At 39.1% G+C, this 21,791-nt stretch overlaps 1 protein-coding gene across 1 annotated transcript in view; it reads left to right on the top strand.

Moving 5' to 3' along the window:
• The window catches only part of mapk1 (mitogen-activated protein kinase 1), a 39,276-nt gene that overhangs the window by 1,971 nt on the left and 15,514 nt on the right, over positions 1–21,791 (top strand). Inside the window, exon 2 of the mRNA XM_033620522.2 lies at positions 19,692–19,874. Within this exon, the coding sequence (XP_033476413.1) occupies positions 19,692–19,874 (183 nt within the window). The remainder of the gene's footprint in view (positions 1–19,691; positions 19,875–21,791) is intronic.

Raw genomic sequence — 21,791 nt, 5'->3', positions numbered from 1 at the left:
CATGTTATTTTTCCTGCACTATATAGTCATAAAAATGTCCATGTGTACTCACACGTGGTAGCTGTACACTATGTTAAATTGTTATTAGTTATGGCTGATGCTGAAGGCTTATTACACGCTGTATGTGAAGGAATTTATAGTGAGACCCATTCTGGGAGCAGTATTTTTTACCTGAATGATATGCTATCAGGGGTGAGGTGGAAGATAAATACATCAAAACTCAATTTATGCACAGTTTTATTTGTGGTTTTTATAGATTTCACCCCATTGCACTGCATGATTGTTATTGTAATTGTGTAAATCTGTAGGATTCACTCCGATAATTAACCCCAAAGATGACTAATTTAATTTTAACTGTGAAATTGTGCTCTCTCTTTCAAAAACACAAAATCTTGTTGTTTCTTTAGCCCGTGGCACTGTAGTTGACCTTATGTGCACACTGTAGTGTATTACATAATATATTGTCCTTGTGTCAAGCAACAGCAGTGTAGTTCTTTTTTTCCTCTATGGTGAGAGGAGCTGGGTTTTCTGAGAACACTGATTTGACACATGGCCTGCCTACAGTGCAGAGGCACAGCAGGTTGTTCAGCATCTCTCTGTCTGCAAAGTCGAAAAACCCACCAAAAGCACACAGCCTTGGTTGATACTCGTACGATCCCCTATCAACAAATCACCAGTACATACCCACTGCAAGCATACTAAAATACAGTTACCATCAAAGCCTCAATGCTGGAGGGATGTTCAGTTGTAAAGCGTTTGTATGTGAGCTTGCTCTAGCATTAAAACAGACAATAGCACTTCAGAATAAGTGTTGAAATCTGATGGTTGGTGTGAAGCTGGGCGGCTTAACTGCAAGTCAAATCAAAACAATTTCAGAAATTCACTTAAAAAATTATATGAGTATTTGCTGCTTTGTTTCTGCTCTATATTGTTGGTAACTTCAAAGCTGACTATTAGTCTGACAAATTCAATCATTTCAGGACATCACTTTGCTCTCTGGTTATGTGTAATGGGCATTTGGCATTAGTTTTTGCACTATATACGGCTTCATGGATAAAATATTAATCTATATGTATAGTGGCAGCTGACTGTCTTAATGTGTGCTGAACTATGTTTTAATTAAGCTAACAAATAATACTTAATATTAATGCCGTTTTATTGACTATATCTTTCACATAAGGAGCTGAGGAGTTTTTTGAAGTTGGGACATTTACACTGGTGCAAATAACTGAATTTAAAAGTATAGTTGAACTGATAGACTAGACTGATGGATTCAGTGGTTTTTTGATCAGAAAATGTTCATTTTTCTCCTAAAATTTCTTCTTAATAAGGGAAGTTCGGTCACAATTACTTGCTCCAAACTCCAAACTGGCCCTTCTGAAAGCTTGATTTTTTTCACGGGACAACTTAAAAGTGGACACAGCTGTTAAATTTTGCACTACACATGCTAACATTAGCAAAATTAGGTCAAGAATATTTTCACAGTCTGCAATGCCCTACCTCAAACTCAGCTCACACAAAGACAACAAAGAGCTGTTTTTGTTATAAGTAAAACTCGGCACATCATCCTCTTAGCCAACAATTAATGACATGTAACAAGTGGCAACTTGTTGCTGTGGTTTTTTCTGCACGTCACCTCTCAGGAACTATCTGTCAGTCAAACTTTTGGGGCAGCAGTGTGACGTCTTATTCCTTGAACTTTATTTTAACGAAGTTTCACTATCTGTAAGTGGAGCTCTTTTCGTTATCAGTTCGCCCATGCTAGTCACCAGTGCTTTCTTCTTCATGTTATTGCAAGTCATTCCAGTAATGTGTGATGCACAAGAAGACTTTTAGCTCCTCACATGAACTTTTGACTTTTCATTTGATAGTTTGCTTTAAGATCAGGCATCTTTTTGTCGCTGTTCTCACATCTGACTTTTGACTTAAATCATGAGAAGGTGATGCTGTCTGTGGAGCAAAAGGCATGATCATTGATAATTTGATAAGTTGAAATGTTTGGTTGAATTTTTTCAAGGAAATTAATACAGTGTATCACCCATCTACAAGAAATGACCCAAAGATACAATGATTTGAGTATGAGGATGACACGCATATTGAGATCTGTCATACTCCATGACATCAGCTATCATAAATTAGAGCAACAGGTACAGATAGTTCCATCATGCTTGACTAAAGTTACAATAACTGTATTTGTTTTGACTTACAGTGATGCCAGTATCTCTAAGATGGCAAAATGACGAGTTACAAGAACTTTGTGTTCATCAAGTGTGACCGTTTTGTCTTGTTGTACAATCGCTTCTCACTTATAAATAGGTCCTGTGAGACTAAATATGCAACACCACAAACTGTTTGTCTATATATTATCACAGGATATTTTGAGTCATTTTAGGTTTTCAAGGAGAAATACAGATTATTTTAGGTGATTTTTGAGAGCACTTCCCTTTATGAACTCAAAGACTGTTTCATCTTGCAGCCCTTAAATTACTGTACCATATACCATCAGCAAAAGCTATAGAGACAGTTCAGTATTCTTCGCTCATGTCCATGTAAAAGCCCAGTTCTTTACTTTGGTGTTGTTTATGTATCTTTGGCGTTGGAGTGGGCGATGTGTCAGCCTCAGCCTCCTTGCACTTGCTGTCTTGCTGCGTTCTTCTTTGAGACCTGTAGTTTTGAGTCAGTTGGTCATGTTGCTTTGATGTGCAGCAGCCAGGGAAAGTGGTGCAGCATGTACTTCATAGACAGCCCTTGGTTTGCATCTGAAGTATTTTTGTATCAGGAAGTTGCTCTTTATCAGGCTCTTTGTGGTGGCAGTGCACCACTGAATACTGGTGTTACCACTTTGTAAATGGCTTCCCTTAGGCTGCGTTCAACAAGTGCCATGAGTCAAAATGAAGCTGAACTAATGCTCATATTCTATCATATACATTTTACCCATAAGCACGTTTCACACTCTGAGGTTTTTAAGAAAATTGGAACATTTTTGATGAAAAATGAGCATATCAAATTACAACTTGGTGAAACTCAACTCTTAAAGCTGGAATTATTTTTCTGCAGAGATGTGATGAAACATCTCTACAGATCTACAAAGAGGTCATGCTATAACTTCAATTTTGTGACTGTAGGTTGCAGATGCTTTCAGAGGAGCATCCATGTAAGCCTCCAGAATATTATGTCATGCAACCATGTCAGTCAAACAAGCTAATCGGTCAATCCATCTTCCTGTTGGGAGACTGCTTTGAAACAAAGAAAATATGTTCATGTTTGTGCGAAGTACGAAAGAAACAGCCATGTAAACATCTCCAACTGAAGTGCACCCAAGATTTACTCCTAGACATGCTGAAAGCACTTTATAAAACCAGCAGATTCATACTGAAGCCTTACACTAAGATGCTGTTCACATTTGCCATGACAACAGCTTTCTCTGCCGTCTCCATGTCCTGCTGTCTCCTGCTTTTGTTGTCAATGTGCAGTCCTTAAGCATTTTAGCACACAAAAGATCTTGCAGAGATAGCAAGTGTGACGTTGTGTCAAAGATGCAAACTTAGTGGCAGAGCATTTATAGTCGATCATGGGTTTTATTAAAGAAAGATGTGACTCATATGGGAATGTATGCCTTGTATAGAGAGCTTGGATGGACCACCCTTCATCTGTGTCTCATGTTTGATCTATAGGATGATGATAATATATCTACGACTTTGATATGTTTTGTTCTGAAACTGTTTTCCCCTCTTTCATGTGATACTCACTTTTTAGTAAGGTATCACAGCTGCAGCTTTCCTTTTGCAGCCTTCTACAGTAATTTGTTTTGTCACCAACAGTTGATCTGAAGTCCACTGTTCAACAAGCTTTTGGTTACCCATGCAATTTCTCATTAAGTGTTCCTTTTATCTGGGTTGCGGAGAAGCCGAAGCATCCAGACTCCAAGCAAAAGCAGTTATTGACTAATGCAGTAGAAAGTGGAATTTGAGCATTTCACCAAGATGAAACTATTATTTTGTTCAAATTTTAAGCCGTAGGTACCCTATTAAAATTTAATCAAAGTTGTAGTTGTTAGTACGTCCTACTGATGTTTTTTCCAGTGATTGTGTGAACCTTAATAGAACAAGATGGCATAGAGGATTAAAATCAGTCTGGAAGTTTTTACAAGTTGTACAAAGAAAGACCTGGTAATCAGTATGTTATTGTACAGGATTTTGAGTTTGTGCCAGGATACACTATTATGAAACGTGGTTGTGTTTGACTGTATGGTAAGAGGGCGGTCGACTGTGAGGCATGTCTGTGTCATTTTCAGAGTAGGCCTATTTTTGTTTTCAATAGCCTCTCCTTGACTGTAAGGCTTGTTGCATGTCAGGGCTTTCCAGTGGCTGAGGGCTGCGCAGATTGACAGTGCACTGAGCCTCTTAACACAAGCCTCAGTTCGTGCACATCGTCAGGCTTACACAAGATACTGTATCTCCCTCTGTTATGATATTCAGAAGCCTAGGCATACTCTGCCTTTTCAACACGCCCACATGAGCAGTTAGATCATGGGGGGATGCTGCTGAAGTGGCTCCTGTTAATGAAAAAGTTTTATATCTAAGTGGTGGTGGTTGGTCATGTTCATGGCACGACATCTCATTGCTTCAACTCAGAGACATTTCTTGTTGTTTGTTCATTGCTGTCTTTGATTGATTTTATTAACTGCTTCACAGGGCTGCCCCCTGAAAGTTGAAGATTTGAACCATCAGTTTGAGAACTCTCAGTTGACTGAGATTTTTCAAGTCATAGGGTTTGTCAGTCTGTGCGCAGTGTACTCCAGAGCACACTTTGCTTTCACGCTGCTGTCCAGGGTAAAATCATTACACTATGTCAAATCGTCCTGTCTGCTACAGGTACAGGCAGCTGCGGACCCAGACCTGGAGACAGTCTGAGTGAGACGGAGGCAGCTATCTGAAGGAAGAGAGGCTTTGCCCAGTCAGGCTCCGAGATAACGTTATCTTCTGCCATCTGCTTGGAAGTGGTAAATTTCCAGCAATAGGATATAGTCTTACACATTTCTGATCTGCCGGTGGCACAGTTAGCATACATTATCTCGGAGGGCTGACTTGGTTTTTTACTATATTACGTGAAAGTTGATGTCACCCTGAAAATCCCGCCGAACTCTGTTTAGAAGTCTAATTAACAGCCGAATTGGATTTGGCTGACAAAATTCTGAGGGTACAGCCCTCTGTTGCATCTGTTTTGTGAGAGAAAAGCTAGATCAGTGCATCCCTACAATCAAGTCTGATATCTCACTCAGGGTATCTGTGGGGTACTGATCCAGTACCAGTGCTGTCTTTTCCCCCAAATTTAAAATCTGTATACCGCACCATGTGGAGTGAGTGTCATCAGTAAAGGAAATACTGAATTTTATAATGAAATGGACAAAGAAACTTTGCAGATATGATCCAGCGCATCAGATGGGTGCATCCCAAGTTGAGTGACTGTAAAAGCATTTAATTGTTTCCTGATGACAGGGTCCTATTATCCATGGATTTGACTCCATATTTGGTGCTTATTTTAACACATTTGTTCGAGTTGTAATGGCAATTGAAAGACATTGAATGACGGCAAAAGAATACTTGATGTGAGCAGTATTTGGTAGTCCACAACTCATTGTTGTAGTGAATCTAGCATGACTTACACACTTTATAAGAACTAGTGTTAAGCTTTATTTGATATAAAACCATTTTGCCTAAGAGGTAAAGTTGTAAAGACTGTTAGAAGCTGAATTAAACCCAGCTGAAGCCTGGAGCTTGCCTACTGGCAAGTAGTAACTGCCTCTAATCTTTTTCTTTTTCTTTGCAACCAACAGTTAGTTTGAATTTTCCTATCAGTTTATTATTTTCCGAGTAGCCTAAAAAGAATATTGTAAAATGCCTGTCACAGTTTCCCAGAACTCCGTGTCTTCAGAAAACTAATTTTGCCCGACCAACAGCCCAAAACTGAAATGTTAAATTTAAAATGACAAAACAGAGTAAACTAGAAAACCTTTACTTTTGAGAAGTGGCAAACAATGAAAGTTTGGAATTAATCGACCAGGGTTTTTTTTTTTTTTCTTCTTCTTCTTTTTTTTTCAGCCCTCATTTTTGTTTTTACTCAATTGGAAAAAAAGCATTATTGAAATCCCGTTGTTAAATAAGTCTGTGCTATAATATATGCAATAAATCCGGATATGTAGTCTTGTAGTAAGCATGTGGAGAGTTCAGACAAAGCTTTTTATTTGGATTTAATTCGATAGCTTTTAGATCTAACTAGTTGTGGATAAATAGAGTGTATCTCTTTGCTCCAAAGTTCATTTATCAAAAAGATATTGGCCACCACTGATGCACATTTTATATATAGTCAACACATCTCTCATAAACATTTAGATTGAAATTAAATGTCTTTTCCTCCTCCTGGTGACATCCTCCAATTTTGATCTCAACTCCTTGACCCGCCTCATTCTTAGCCGTTGCTGATGCTCTGCTTCATTCTGCCATGAGCCGCCGTCCTCTTGAAATGCCACCGTGGCGCCCGTCTCCATGGCAACCCCTCTGCCTCTGACATCAGTACCACCACTCCACAGCCAATGGGAGAGGGAGGGAGAGAATGAGAGCCTTGACACTCACTGAAATCCTGTTGTGCAATTCTGAAGGAGATGTAATTTGTGTAATTTGTGTGATTACGACTGCCAAGACGAGCACGATGACTTCTGGTTCAACAAACGTAAAACATTCGTGCACACTTCGGCTTGTTGCACTGAAGGTGGTATTGATTTTTTTATCATCAGTGCACGACAGATGCATTTTATTACTGCACTGCTGTTGCATCCACATATTTCTCAAGAAATCACTAATTTAAATATGCACAAAGATATGACTGTTGTGTCCTGTGAGGGTGAGACAACATTGCTGGTTCTATGCAAACTGAAATTTGCAGAAGTGGTCAGACAGCATTGATGGTATCTCTTGGCCTCATTTGTATATCAGAGTATGCTGCCAGCAGTTGAAGTTGCATTGAAATCAGCACACATGACACATAAGTAGAGGTTTTGACTCATCTTTTAAGTGCAGTCATGCTACTGTAGACACAGAGCAAGAATGTTAAATTTACATCACTGACAACCTCAGGTGCACCTTGACTCCTAGCCATATATTTGCATGTAAAACAAAGAGTTTTGCATTTGGTACCACCCATTTAGCTAATACTGCAAATTACTAGCCTAAGTTACAAATCACCAGTGTGGTTTAATAAACAGGTTGAGAGTCAACAGGTCAACAAAGAGATGTGGTTGATTTTCCTGCAGTGTTGTTGAAAACATGCACAGAAATAAACAGTTGTGGCAGTTTTCTCTGGATCCTTTATGGTATTAAAGGTCCAGTGTGTAGGATTTAGAGGCATCAATTGGCAGAAATTGAATATATTATTTTGTATTATCACCTGAACATAACATTTTGTTTTTTGTTTTTGATAGATCTTTAGATTTCATTATTATCTGACGATATTTTTCAATGATGGTTTGGTCTATTAAATGCCAAAATAAAGAGAAAAATGCCCATGGTGAGATTTTAATGTTTTGTTTTGTCTGCCCCAGGAATCCCACAAACTCCAAATTCCAACTCCCATTTTATGAACAGCTCATATAGGGCTGTAACAAATTATTAATTAACCTTAAAATTGTTTTCTCTTTTAATCGACTGGTCTATAAGATGTTATGAGACAGTGATGAACACCTTTTAACAATTTACGAAAACCCTAATGACATCTTGACATGTTGACTTTTGTCCAGTTAGCAGTGTAAAACTAAAATATATGAAGTTTACTGTTAAATAAGATGAAGAAAAGCAAAAGCAAATCCTCACAGTTAAAAAGCTGGAGTCTGCCATTGTGTGTCTTAAGTTGATTAACAAAATAGCTGATTTATTTTCTGTTGATCGAATAATTGTTTAAAGGCGCTGTATGTAAGAATGTGGCCAAAACGGTTACTGCAATCAAATTCAAAATTCTGTCGCGAGTCGTGTCCGCCCCCCCTCCCCTACAGATTCGAGGTTGCTGGACAGCGGCAGGCTGGAGACTGATTTGTTTGCCCATGGACGGCTGCCGTGGCAGGGCCGCGTCGCCACGTCCTTGATCTTCGGTTTTCCAGCGGACCGTTTGAGCAAGTCTGGCTTCTCTGCTGCTAACGCTGCTGCCGGGATACAGCTGAGGAGACTGCTAATGCCATGTCCTGGGACACTGCTAATGCTGCTTGCCGTGCTGCTGTAACTCAGTCGTAACTGTAACTGATGCTGAGACTCTACTGACTGTGTACTGGTTGATGGCGGTGGGTGGCGCAACAGGCCAAAACACAAATTCAAAACATAAACATGATTTGCAGACCGTAATTTTTTTTTTTTAAATGCGAATATTCTGGCTGTACTATTGTTGTCGGTGAGATCAGTATGTTATATGAACATTATTCCTTAGTCTCTGTGACATATTAGGAGGATTTTATGACTATTTGCTTTAGATTTCTTACATATAGCTCCTTTAATGGTTTGTTTTATATTATATAAAAAAAAAACATGACTTTTATTTAATCAAATGCAGGTGAAGGTGATGAGATGACAGTTTGACTCTAATCCAGGGACAAATTTCTTGCTTTGTTCAGATTAAATCCTGATTTATGGATACTGCTGAAAAAAAATGCTGTCCTATTGGTTCTTGTGTTAATTGGTTTTCCTCATTCAGGGTTAGAAGAGGGTGCTTCATTTAATTGGCATAATTTTGATTTATGCAAAATAACACCATCTGAGTCTGGTTGAATGTAGAGACTGGACTGCTGGTTGAATCTACGACCTTGCAGATAACATGCTCAAACAGAGATACCAAGGTCCGCGTGTTTGGTCGGCACCTGAGAGCTGGAAGTTATACAGCAGTTATATATTGTATGAGGGAGTGACGGTGTGCTGATAAAGAGAGAGGAGAAATTTGAAAAAAGAAAAGTGTGTTTTGTAGGAGGGCTGCTCTACTTCAGTTTAGATCGCACAGTATTTACAGTGTTGTTATGTAATTCAGCTGAGTGTGTGGATGTTCACTTTAGGTTTTGAGGTAAATGATCTACATACATGTGTACTAGTTACTTTGATAATGTACTCAAATATATGAACACATGTGAACAAATGCATTTATTTGGTAATGGTAGTCATCTGTATCTAGCCTGATTGTGTTTTAATTGAGTCTCTGTTAAACCTGGTGTGTGATATAGTTGTTGTTTTTTAAGAAATAACAGTATTAAAATGACTCCATCTTCTGTCATACCGCAAATGAGAGTCAACAATTTTAATTTCACTAAGGTTGTTAACAAATGTTTTGTAGTTACTTTGACTACTTGGCTGCAAGTGGTTGAAATACAGCTTACATCGGACAACTGCAGCAACACTGAAATTTTGTATTCTTTGTTCAGGTAGTTGTATTACTAACATAAATATTACGGCTTTTCTCCAGGAAATTGTTTAGTCAAGGCGGTAGGCAGCCTGAATGCTGATGCATCTTGTGTCATGAGCAAGTTTTTGTTCGTATATTATACGAAGGTGTTACATACCGATTCTGAATGTTTGAAATGATTTCAGTACTCAGTTTTCACAGTATCGATACACCAGTGCCAGCTGCGCTTTCTCGCTCTCTCTTATTGTTAATGATTTCTCTGCTACAAACCAAGAAAGAAAAATTGTTATTGTCATGTTATGGCCTGGTCATATTTATATTTTATTAAAAAAAATAGATATTTTATATGCCCTCAATGTCAGTTTTCTCAGTGGCATCGAAAATAGTATTTTATTGAAGTTAGAAATTCCATTATCTTATCCACTATTATATTGTATATCCAGGGTTCCTGCAGATCTTTGAAACTGCTGAATTCATTAATCTTTTTTTTCTACACTCAGATAAGAAAGCCATAATGTGTGAACTCTCGTAGGCGATAGTGAAGCCTGATGCTTTACTACTGAAACCTCTCAGAGACAGCAAATGATGCACATCAGCTCTAAGAAAAAGATTGAACTTAATTGATCTCTGTGCAGAAACAAAACGTAGCGTGGATTCCAATGCATTTTAAAAAAAAATGATAAGTCTAAGGAAAAAGCAAATAAGTATATTATTAGTTGGGAAATATGGGACAGAAAGATGAGAATGTAAGAGGAAAAGTTACCTAATCTAGATTTTTAGGGCTGCAACTACTTTCAATCTGCTGCTGATTTTTTTTCCATTAATAATTCATTCATTTGATATGTAAAATATGTATTAAAAATCCCCATCACATCATAGAAGCTGACTCCAGACAAAATTGAAAATGGTTTCCGAGATACTGTCTGACAATCAAGTTATCAGCTTATAATTTTAGCATTAAAGGAACTGTAAAAACGTGAACAGAAAGTGATGGGACATAATTCTTTCAAATGATATTCAGTGATTTATTTATTTATTTATTTTTATTTTTTATTTTTTATTTTTGTAATAACATCATCTGTGATTTTTGTATTTGTGTTTTATCAGTACTCTCAGAAATTAGTATTGGTATCATCAGTATTAGTATATTATGACATCAAAAGTGGAAGTAAAGATCTGAAAGGATGATAGGCTAATGAACACTTGTCATCATTGTAATGAAGGATGGCAGTTGAGAACCAGATCCTATTTGTCCAATCCATCGTATGCATTCAAGCTTATGCATGAAACTTATGCGTCTATGCCGTCGGAAACTTGCAAAAAAAAAAAAAAAAAGAGTCATGGTCAAAGTTATGTAACGTTCACATTTGAATGGCTACCACTGCTCAGCGGTCCCTTTTTTTGTTACTTTCTCTGCAGTAACAAAAAATGTAATTTTTGAACAAGCTGCAGGTGTCACGTAGAAGACTAAAATGCAATTCTGCTCCTCTGCTCTTTTCTTATCACACATAGTGCTAATCTTGTGTCACAGTCTCTCTGCTTGTGTATGACTGCTTGTCTAGCAGAAATGCTGCACTGTTACTTAAATAATATAAAAAAAGAAAATAGACTAGACACCAAATCTATTGCAGGAGATCGGTGCCGCAGTCATGGCTTCGGTTCGGGAAGCCGACAGAGCTGCCGCAAAGCTTTGTGTTTGGCTTCCTGGCTTCAGAGTGCTTCCGCCTCCTGTCTGAAGTTGAACCCGGCAGCACTGCTGAGCTCTGTTGCTGGCCTTGGAGCTCCGTGGCTTTTTTTCCAGGCTTCTTGGTGCTTCACGGCACTTCTACCTCTTTTCTTAACCCAGCTCTCACCCAGATGCGCTCTGAGGTACCAACATTTGGCACTGATGGATTTAATGTGAATCGGTACTTGGCAGTACTGATTTAATTTGGTTGGCACCCTGGACATGGTGGAGAGGAGGAAATGTTCCAAAGCATGGCCTCATTTTACAAACAAAGATGATTTTTTTGCACATAAAATCAATCAGGAATTCATAAGGAAATCAATCAAGAATCTGACCGATAAGCAGCATCAGTAATGGCTTATTAATTTCCATCCCTAATAACAACACATCATTGACATCATGACTTGGTGTCAGATCTCTAGATTGGTAAACGTGGAGATTACTGTAAACAGCATAATGCAAAGACTCTCTATTCCTACAGTACCAACGGTTTAGCACTGTCAGCCTGTGAGCATTTGAAGCTCGTCCCTACAACCTGCCGCTTCATGTCGTGCTGCCTTTTAAAGCCATCTGTGTAGTTTGTGCACGGACGTTCGAATCTGCACTTTCTCGGTACACGTCACCCTTAAGCATTGTGAGCTTTTCCCCTTCTTCCTTCAACCCAACCCCTTGAACATCGTCATGGTAACAGCCCTATTGCATAACACAGTGGCTGCAGTGTAAAGCCTTGTATTCCCATCTCCTTGGAAACAGAGTCCCCCTCCTCTCTCTTCACCCCCTCCCTTCTTCTCTCTGCGCTCCTTCCTGGGCACTGAGCATGCTCAGAAAACAATACAGAAGCAGAGGAAACAGGAAAAGCAACTCAGAGCAGATTCTCATACAAGAGCCTGCAGCTCTTATCGTCACCAGAGCATCTTTATTAAGATAAGCGAAGGCATTGTGTCTACATTTAATGACAGACCATATATTAACAAAAATGTGAGTAAAAGTTAATTTAATGAAAGTTAACTGGGGGATCAGAAATACTTTAGGCCCGTATTTGTTAAAGTTTTGCTTTTGATTTATCAGGCAATTTCAGCATTTTGAAAAAAAATTCTAGCCTTCAACTTGGGCTGCTAGTAATACATTACCATTAATCTGTTCTTTTCAAATCATCTGGGGGTCTCATTTATAGACATTGTGCATCAAACATTTTGGAGACAGGAAACTGAGAAACAGATGGTGAGGTAGACGCCTGATTGTAGAAATTGTTGAATATTTTTTGGCGCATGCAATTTTTGGCTTCGTCCGTACATACGTTTTTAGTATAGATCCTACGTGTTGTTTTATAAATGAGACCCCTGGTCAATAGAATGACAGCAAATAGTTAAAAGTTTAAATTCTCTAAAGCTCAAGTGGACATATAGAGTACTGCAGGAATGAGTCCTTAAAATGGGAAATGAGTTAGCATGTTTGCACTTATGGTTCTCCCGTCTTGGAAGTCCACAGGATTTTTGAATGGGTTTTGGATGGATGCCTGATTAACACAAGCATAAGAGATTTTAACGCTTTTAATACGACATTAATTGTGTGAGTAAATACCCAACTTCTGAATTTTGAAGCTTTTATGTGTCTTAACAAAAGCAGTTGCTAACAAGTGGCTACATACACGCGGCACAGCCCTTGCTGTGGTGGTCACGTTGAAGTCATGCATCTGTGGTGTAGTTTGTTTATAGCTTTTAGTCTACAGCTTTTTACCTCTTGTGATTGCAATCACGCTTCAAAAATCATTAAAGTGGTGTTTGTTTGTGAAGATTATCTTGCTGAACAAAACGTGTAAGTATCAAACTTTTTGCCACCAAGCTTATTGTTTGCAGTGCTCCAAATCCACTGGAAAAATCCCATTGGCTTTTTGTTGAGGGAACCAGAGCGAAGTTAACTACAAATAAATGTCACCCTTGCACCGCTCTATACTTACTTCTCGTCCAGAACCTGAATGTAATTCATTTTCTGTCATAGAAAACCAGAAAGTATTCACATTTGTGAAGCTGGACCCACTGAATTTTGGGTGAAGTTTTGATTTAAAATGGCTTCAAAGATTAACTGATTGTGGCTGATTAACTTTCTCTTAGCTCTCTCTTCAGCAGCAGTTTGCACGCTGCGTCCTACTGGATCAAGCTGCTAACATAAGTAGAGCTTTGCTTGTGTTTTCACAGTGAGGAGTTACAGTTAGCTGTGTTAGACAGGTGCAGCCGGTTATGAGCATTAACCCAGGTTTGGTTCAACTTCTCACCAGACAAAGCAAATTCACATCAGTAAAATTCAAAACCATGCATGAAGTTGGAGTTCAAAACTCCTGTGTGCCTTAAAGCGCAATTCTCAGAAATGAAAGTCAGGCCTTCAGTGATAAGGCTGAGCAGGTCAAGACTCTCACTGTACACTGAGGCGAGCACTTTAATCCTACACACTCAGCTAAGTGTACTTTGTACTTCCTCAGTAAGTTCCTTCTGTTACACACCTGGACAAACTGACAAGGAACTGATGGGCTTGGCCTCAGTAAACATAATGAAATGTAGTGTCAACTAAGATTGTCCTTGCGAATTGCTGCACAAAACACAGCCACTGATTTCCTTGTGTAACATGCAAGCACTTCATCTTAAGTGTTACGATTTTGCAGCACATCGGAAAGTGGCATTATATATTGGCATTGTATATAGTGTTATTTATGTTGCACCTTGATCCCAGAGAAAAGCTCTCTCATTCAGCCTTACACAGAGATGTGTGGTAAAACCACAGTAGACTTGATTTAATGTGCATTACCATAAGACAGATACCATAATACACATTTAGAGTATTTTAAAGTGTTTATAAATAGGGCCTCAGCTAGGGATTTAATCATTATCCATTAACCTGACAATTATTTTTTCATTATTTGCAAACTGTAGAATGAAAAAAAGTGTCAGTTTCCCCAAGCACAGCGTTGCATCCAGCCAACAGTCATAAAACCCAAGGATATTTTTTGTTATTGGCAGCAAACCCGTGCATTTGAAGAGCTTGAACCAGAGAATATTTGTCATAGTTGTTTGATAAATGACTAGCGTAGGGCTGCAACTAATAACTGTTATTTATTGTCAGTTAATCTGTGTGTTTATTTGCTCTCTAACACAAAGAAAGTAAGAAAAGAACAAAAAATGTCGATTAACTTCTCCCCAAGCCCAAGACATCATCTCGTCTTAGTTCTCTGACCACCAGTCTAACCTAGGGGTGGGTGATATATCAATTACACTCAACGTATTGCAGCTTGTTCAACTTGGGATAAAATAACTATATCACAAACATCAAGTACAAATAGTCAGGTCAACTTTTTAAGCCATTGGCATAAGACTCACTTTGGTGTCTCAGTTCTCGTGCTCTCACCCTGTCAAAGACACAAAATAAAAGATAAGTCTCACAAACATGGTGCGTCACCGATCCGTCACCCATCCAGACCACTCTCTCCTGGGTGAGACTGTGAAGCGAGGCATGTGTTCTTGTATCTGCAGGGCTCCAGACCGCGAGCATTTAGTGGCATTTTGTGACCACGGAGCACCAGTGTGACTTGCAAATATTAATAATATATGAACTGGAGAGCTTTTAGTTTGTTTCCCGCTCACAGAGAATAAATCACGTTTAGCCACTGTAATGGTTTAACTTATTGCTAACTGCTAAATGTTGACTAGAAGCTTTCAAGTTCACAGCAAAAACATCACGCCTCTGGCCCGAGTAGAGCCGGCTGCTTCAGAATAAAAGCACCAGTGGTTTAGCTTTATTTCATTATAATAGGACTTTATTCAGCTTTATTGTAACAGCATTTTAGCTTAATTGCAACAGTAGGTTATTTCGTCGTTTGGTATTTAAGTAGTCTACAGTAGTTTAGAGGAGTTTTCAAAGTATTGATATACATTTATCCTGTATCGTGATGTCCTGGTCCAATCCCAAAAAGTCAAAATCAGCCAATCATCACATGTGACTGAACAGTCAATCGATTATAAATTTTGTTGATAAGTGATCGTTTCAGCACAAAACATGCCAAAAAATACCGACATTTTTGCAACTGGTGCACAGTAGGGCTGCAATAATTAGTAGACTTATCGATGACTAATTGACTATTAAAATAATCTGGACTATTTTAGTAGTCCACTAATCGGTTTGAGTCATTTTTCATAGAAAACTACTATAAAAGTACCCCAAAATACTCTTATTGCAGCTTCTTATGTTCAAATATTGGCAGCTTTACACACTCTCCCATGACGGTGAACTAAAACCCTTTGGCGTGAGTATGAAACAAGACATTAGATGACATCATTTTGGGGTTTGGGAGAGACAGACCGACATTTTTTAACATTTTAACACATTTTACGATAAAATAATTAGTCGACTAATAGAAGAAATAATCGACAGATTAGTCGACAATGAAAATAATTGTTAGTTGCAGCCCTAATGCACAGTGCTGTGTACAAGCCAAATTAGGCACACATTTTATCTTTAACTTTTTTAAATTATGCAGAAATAAATGTACCTAAATTGCATTCTTCTTTTCATATATGTGGAATAAGTATAGTGTTGCAGAGACGTTCTGCTTGTGAGTTTACATCGTGCATGAGAAAATATTGTGCTGTGTCAAAAATTGGTGGAGGCTACTGTGTACCATTGACTGTTCTAAAAACAATCTGAGGATATGTCTGTGCAAAACTGGCTCTGCTGCCCTGGATCAGATTTTAGCTTTGATGAATAAGTCTTGTAGCTCCCTGCTTCTCTTACACGAGGGTATCTGCTGGTGTAGAACAGTAACATGGAGAGCTATTTCCTCCCACACGTACACACACACACACACACACACACACACACACACACACATTCCTCTCACACAAGTGGAAAGGAAGGTCACTCATATTTCCCTCGCAGAAGACTGGCACACTTGTGTTTACATTTCAGTCCCTACACCCCCATCACTATAGCAACTCATTTTCTTATTTTGTCATACTACGTGGGTGTTTTTCAGTCATCTCTGTTGTTTGTAATGTGCAGAAATAAAATCACTCTTGGCTGTAGATGTAAATGATGAAGTTAGAGAACTTATGGTCTTCTAAATTTGTTATCTTGAAGCTATGGCTTTATTGGGCAATTTTGGTTTTATGATGGTACCGAGTGGCAGCTAACTTGCAACAGTGAGAGAGCAGCTGACTTAGAAATCCAGAAAATCTTGGAAGCTGGAAGCCGTAATTTGCATTTCTTGGCAGAACGTGGTGTGTTTGGACTTGGTTTTGATGTGTCAGTTCCTGTGCTCTGAAGATGTCTGGCCAGTTTGCCTACCCAACAACAGACTACAATATAAATTGTCATTCTTTGTGACAGACTTCCAAATAGGTGGACTGAATTCCTGTCATTGCATAAAAACCTCAGTGTTCTTTAATGATCAAGAACCCAATATTTTAATGAAACTGTAAAAATAACTAAAAAGGATATAAATGCGTTAGTCACACAGCACTTGAATGCAACACCCAGGCATCTTTTTATTCCCATTTTATTGGATTTAAAAACAATACCGGGATGATGGCTTTTGGGAGTTAAAGTTGGCAGGCAGGATGCTGGTTTAGGCGACCCTAGTGCGGGAATTTAAAATATCTCAGTGAGTGTGGGAAAGTTGAGACGGCCATTAAGCCAGTGAAAAGAGCCAGAAATTCAACAGTGGACATGTCTGTACCTGGAATGGTGTGGAGGAGGTGTCTCACCACAGGCAGGGCCAAGATTTCAAAGTGGAATTGAACAATTAGTCTGCTGGGTGTAGACACACTCAGACAGTGACTCCTTTTGTTAGCTTTTATTGCAGTTTGCTTGGAATCATTAATTTGAACAACATGGTTTTGTACAACAGTAACGTAATCATCATTCCCAAGCTCCCATCATGCACCCGAACCTGCCAGCTGCTAAAAAAGAAAATGCCGGCTCAGCACGGTGGCACAACGGAAAACAATTAAAAGCAAGCAGAGTAAACAAAAATCTAATGCTCTCAAAAGACCTTAGGGATCATGGAACACGTTAAAACTTGTTGATGCAAATTAGTAAAAGGAAGGACCAGCAGACAGTTTGATTTATGCCTCCTCTTAATGCCAAAGGGCATGCTGGAATTTTTCTTCCTGTATACCCCTGATCATACACAGGAGTTTTGTGTGTGTCAAAATGCCATAATACCCTTTATCTTGATATTCTTTTTAAATCACATTCTAGGGATGCCAATGTGAGGACCTTTTCCCATCGGTGTTACCGATCACACTGGACATTTTACAAGAAAAAATGTTTGTCGATGACGCTCAGTGTCAGTAGATCGCTGTATAAAGTTATGCTAATGCAACCCCAACATTTCATACTGCTGCAGCTTCACAGTAAAAGCATTTAACTGGCGAAACATGCATAATATTTTACTTTTACTATGTAGTACTCATAAAATGCGGTGTGTTTGTCACTAACGTTAGCACTACTGCCATCGTTTATCAAAAAATGCATCTGCAAAATAAGACAGTGGCCATTTCTAGCATTTTTTTTGGGCAGTGGATCAGTTTGAAACATGCAGCAAGTAAAGGAACAAGAAGCAGCCACATTGAACTATTAGATGAAGAGCTACTCACCTCCAACTTCTTGCAATTTAACCAGTTCCTTTTCCCTTGTTAACATTGTGAGGTTCCCTATTAGTATTGATGTTTAAATCTGAAATATTTATAAAACGCCATTGCCTTTTAGGTCAGCTTTCCTTACGCCATAAACACACCAAGCAGCAGCTCACCGCAACAATTACATTTTTATGTGGACGGAGGAATTGGAAATGGGTATTCTCTGGCAGAAATTTGCAGCTCAAAATTAACTATCCCAACTTTTAGTTTGGCCGCGTCTCACTGCAGAATCAAAAGGCCGCAGCTTGGAGCAGCCGCCGCAGCTTTCCATAGACATTGTATGGCACTACAATGCTTGGTGCGTTGTTTGCATCATTCTGGTCACATGACAAGCAAAATCTGACTCCTGCTATCTGTTGTGGAGTGTAAGGCACATACCTCCTCAGCTCTGTGCATTAACTTATTGCCCCTTCTGCCGGTCTGGCTTTAGTGTGAGATCCACCCGACTCAGGCATCCCATGCATGCAAACATACTTTATATCCTGTATGTGATTACAGATGCCAATATCGCAAATTGGAGATGAGCTGCCTGCTAACATTCATATTCAATCAACCAGATGAATTGTCACTGGCATTACTGAGAGTGATATTGATAAAGAATATCTGCAGTTGATATAGATTTACCAGATACTTCTCTGTCTTTTTGTTTGAGCATACATTTAAAATAGTCACATTTATAAACACATTATTTTCAAATGTTACCTCTTAAGCTCCAGTCCAAACAAAGTATGATCCATTGTCACAACTACAGTTTTACGTTGCGTCATACTTTGCACATGGACTCATAAAAGGTGTGGGAAACCAGAGTGAGGTGAGCTTATCTTGATCAAGCTCCTTTGTCTCTTTCCCTCTGACACAGTGCAACACACTTTAGATGCACTATGGTGTGTTGAGCAGTGGCACGTCTTGATCCAAAGTTATTTCACTGCATCCTCTCAGCTGATCTGCAATATTGTGGACATGCTTGGTAACTGGATCAAGCAGGGATGATCTCTAAACTTAACTGAGCTGTGTGTCATGAATTTGTGTGCTAAATTTTCAGTTATCAGTACTTGACTAGCTCTTCCGTAGAATAAGATTTTACGGATGGGAGTTTTGTTTGACTGCTACATTCCTACTTTTATTTCTCTTCTAACAGATAGTGCGGTAGCCTTATTCTTTTCTGCTCCACACTGTATCAGAGGTTTATTTGTAGTGTTAAGATACTGCTAATGCAACCCGAACATTTCCTGCCGTTGCTACTTCACATTAAAAGCTTTCCACTGGAAAACCACAGGAAGCCGCCCGACTGCTGCTGCTCAGTAAAACTTTGTCTGCACAGGAAGATATTATTTATTTTTTCTGGTCTTTTCAGTTCAGTGGATCATTTAAACATATTACAAAGGGTCATAGTGAAAGAAGGAACTGCCACGAGTGCTTATTGCAGTTTGTATAAATCAGAGAAGCTCCAAAATGTCATGAAACTTAGCAACTTTTGGTGCACCTTTCTTTGTTTTATGGACTTGACTTAAAGCAGTTAGCACATTTGCTCACGATGCAGCTTGGAGTAGTACCCGAACCACATGGAAACTGGCATTATTGGCACCTATTGAAGAGATATCTGGAGCAAGGATTGTGGGTATTAGTGAGACAGGCTTCAGCTGTGCAGATGAGTAAAAATACACAAAACAGGAATTTAAAACTTAAGTATCACTGTTCCTGGTTCAGAGGAGGCGACACTAGATTGAATGGGGAAAAATTTAGTTTTGATAATGCTGTACTGACAGTGTTTTAATGTTTTTTAAGTATTTTGCTCCTTCAACATTCATGTCTGATTGATTGCTTTTGTCTTTGTTTTTTTGATCATCCAGCTCTGCCTATGACCGGGACAACAAGATCCGTGTGGCCATTAAGAAGATCAGCCCTTTTGAGCACCAGACGTACTGCCAACGCACCCTGAGAGAGATCAAAATCCTTCTCCGCTTCAAACATGAGAACATCATCAGCATCAACGACATCATCCGCACACCAACGATTGATCAGATGAAGGACGTGTATCCTTTTATGTACACTTCCCTTGATTGATTTAGATGTGTTCCAATGTATTTTATGTGCAAGCCTCAAGATACCACATGCATATGTAAGGTAGTGCATGCAAAATTTGAGCTGTGCACCTAGTTCTCAAGTCTACATGCATCGGTGCATGTAACTCAGTACAGAAAATATGTTGTTCAGGGCTGCCAGCCCTCATAGTCTCAGATGAGAGCACTCAGACACCCCTAGGTTTCTCATGCACACAGTAGAATAACAAATAAAACAGCACCCAGTCAAGCCAGCCACTGTTTTAATTTTGAGGCGTGTCTATTTGTGCTATTTAGAGTGGCCAAAAACACATCATATATTAACGTCAGCGAAGAAGTCCTCATATGATAAACATGTTTCCATGTAAGGCTTGCTGAGAAGCTGTACAAAATGCTTCTATGAATGTATAAAATTTGAAGTATTTTTACTGAACATTACTATACAGAGAATTCAGCTCAAATGATATTGTATGTCCTCATTTTTAAAGTCTCTTAAATTAAATGAATGTTTTCTTTCAGAGGTTTGCTGAGAATTTTAATGTGATCTGACCCCGACTGACCGTGTGAAATTCACAATAATTGTACTGTTCAGTTCTTGAGAAAATTAAAGGGCAAGTCAGCTCAAATTACATTATAACACATATTTAAACTGTCATAAAACAGATAATGCTGCAGTGGTTGATGTCAAATTGCTTTTGGGCGAAGTTAACCGCAGCAGAAGGGCCGTCAAAAAAGTGTGAATACACCAAATGGTGCAGTGAAAAATTATATCCATCCATTCATCCATTTTCATCCATGTATCTGGGGCCATGTTGTTTGCTCAGCTTGCTGCCCCAAGTACTCCAGACATCCCTCTCCCCACAGTAATGCTTTACAGCTCCTCCAGGAGGATTTCAAGGCGTTTCCAGGCCAGATAAGATACATAATCCCTCTAGCATGTTCTGGGTCTGCCCAAGGGCCTCCTACCAGTTGGACGTGCCTGCGCCTGAACCACCTCAACTGGCTTCTTTCATTGCGAAGGAGCAGCGGCTCTACTCTGAGCTCCCTCTGGATGTCTGAGCTGCTCACTCTTTCTCTAAGGCTGAGCCCAGCCGCCTTGTGGAAGAAACTAATTTCGTCTGCTTGGATCTGCGATTTCATTCATTCATTTGTTCGCTACCCCAAGCACATGACCATAGGTGAGGGTTGGAGTGTAGATTGACTGATAAATCTAAAGCTTTGCCTTCTGACTCAGCTCCTTCTTCATCACGACAGTCTGGTGCACAAAAGAAAGTATTTCCTTGTGTCTGCAGTTTAATTTTTCATCTTCAGGTTAGTCCATAATGGCATTAATAGTCTTTTCTTGCCATTTTGAGGTTGTTTATAGCATGTTCCCAAGTATTTGTATTTCTACACATATTTGTGCATTGATTCTAATATACTTCCAACATTTAAAATTACTTTTTGTGTTACCAGTGAAGTTGGTCTTACACTCCAGCAGTTGTAGTTGAGTAGAGGGTTTCGTTGTGTTTTATTACATAATAACCACCTGTCACCATATATTTGGCAGAGACGCTCTTCACTGTAGCCCAGCAGCAACAGTAGCAAACTGGTAGAGTGGATAGTTACTGTCAGTTTCATAACGCAGTGTGTGTAGTTTTACACTCTGCCTCAGTTAAAAGAAATGGCTGTTGCCGAAGCCTGCAGCTACTCAGCTCACTGCTTCCTGCTTGCCAGATCAGAAACAAAACAATAAACCCTTCAAGATAAAATATCTCTCCTACACAGAGATGAGCTTTCTGTCACCTGGTTATTTAGGGAAGGCCAAACATGGTCTCAGTACATTGTAGCTACAAGAGCACCAGCTCATTTAAATCTTGCGATGGCATTTTTCTGGAAAAGGCTAAAAAA

Source organism: Epinephelus lanceolatus, chromosome 9, assembly GCF_041903045.1.
Source record: "Epinephelus lanceolatus isolate andai-2023 chromosome 9, ASM4190304v1, whole genome shotgun sequence".
NCBI classification, from domain to species: Eukaryota; Metazoa; Chordata; class Actinopteri; order Perciformes; family Serranidae; genus Epinephelus; species Epinephelus lanceolatus.
The sequence above is the reverse complement of the archived record's forward strand: the minus strand, read 5'-3'. Positions and strand labels throughout refer to the sequence as shown.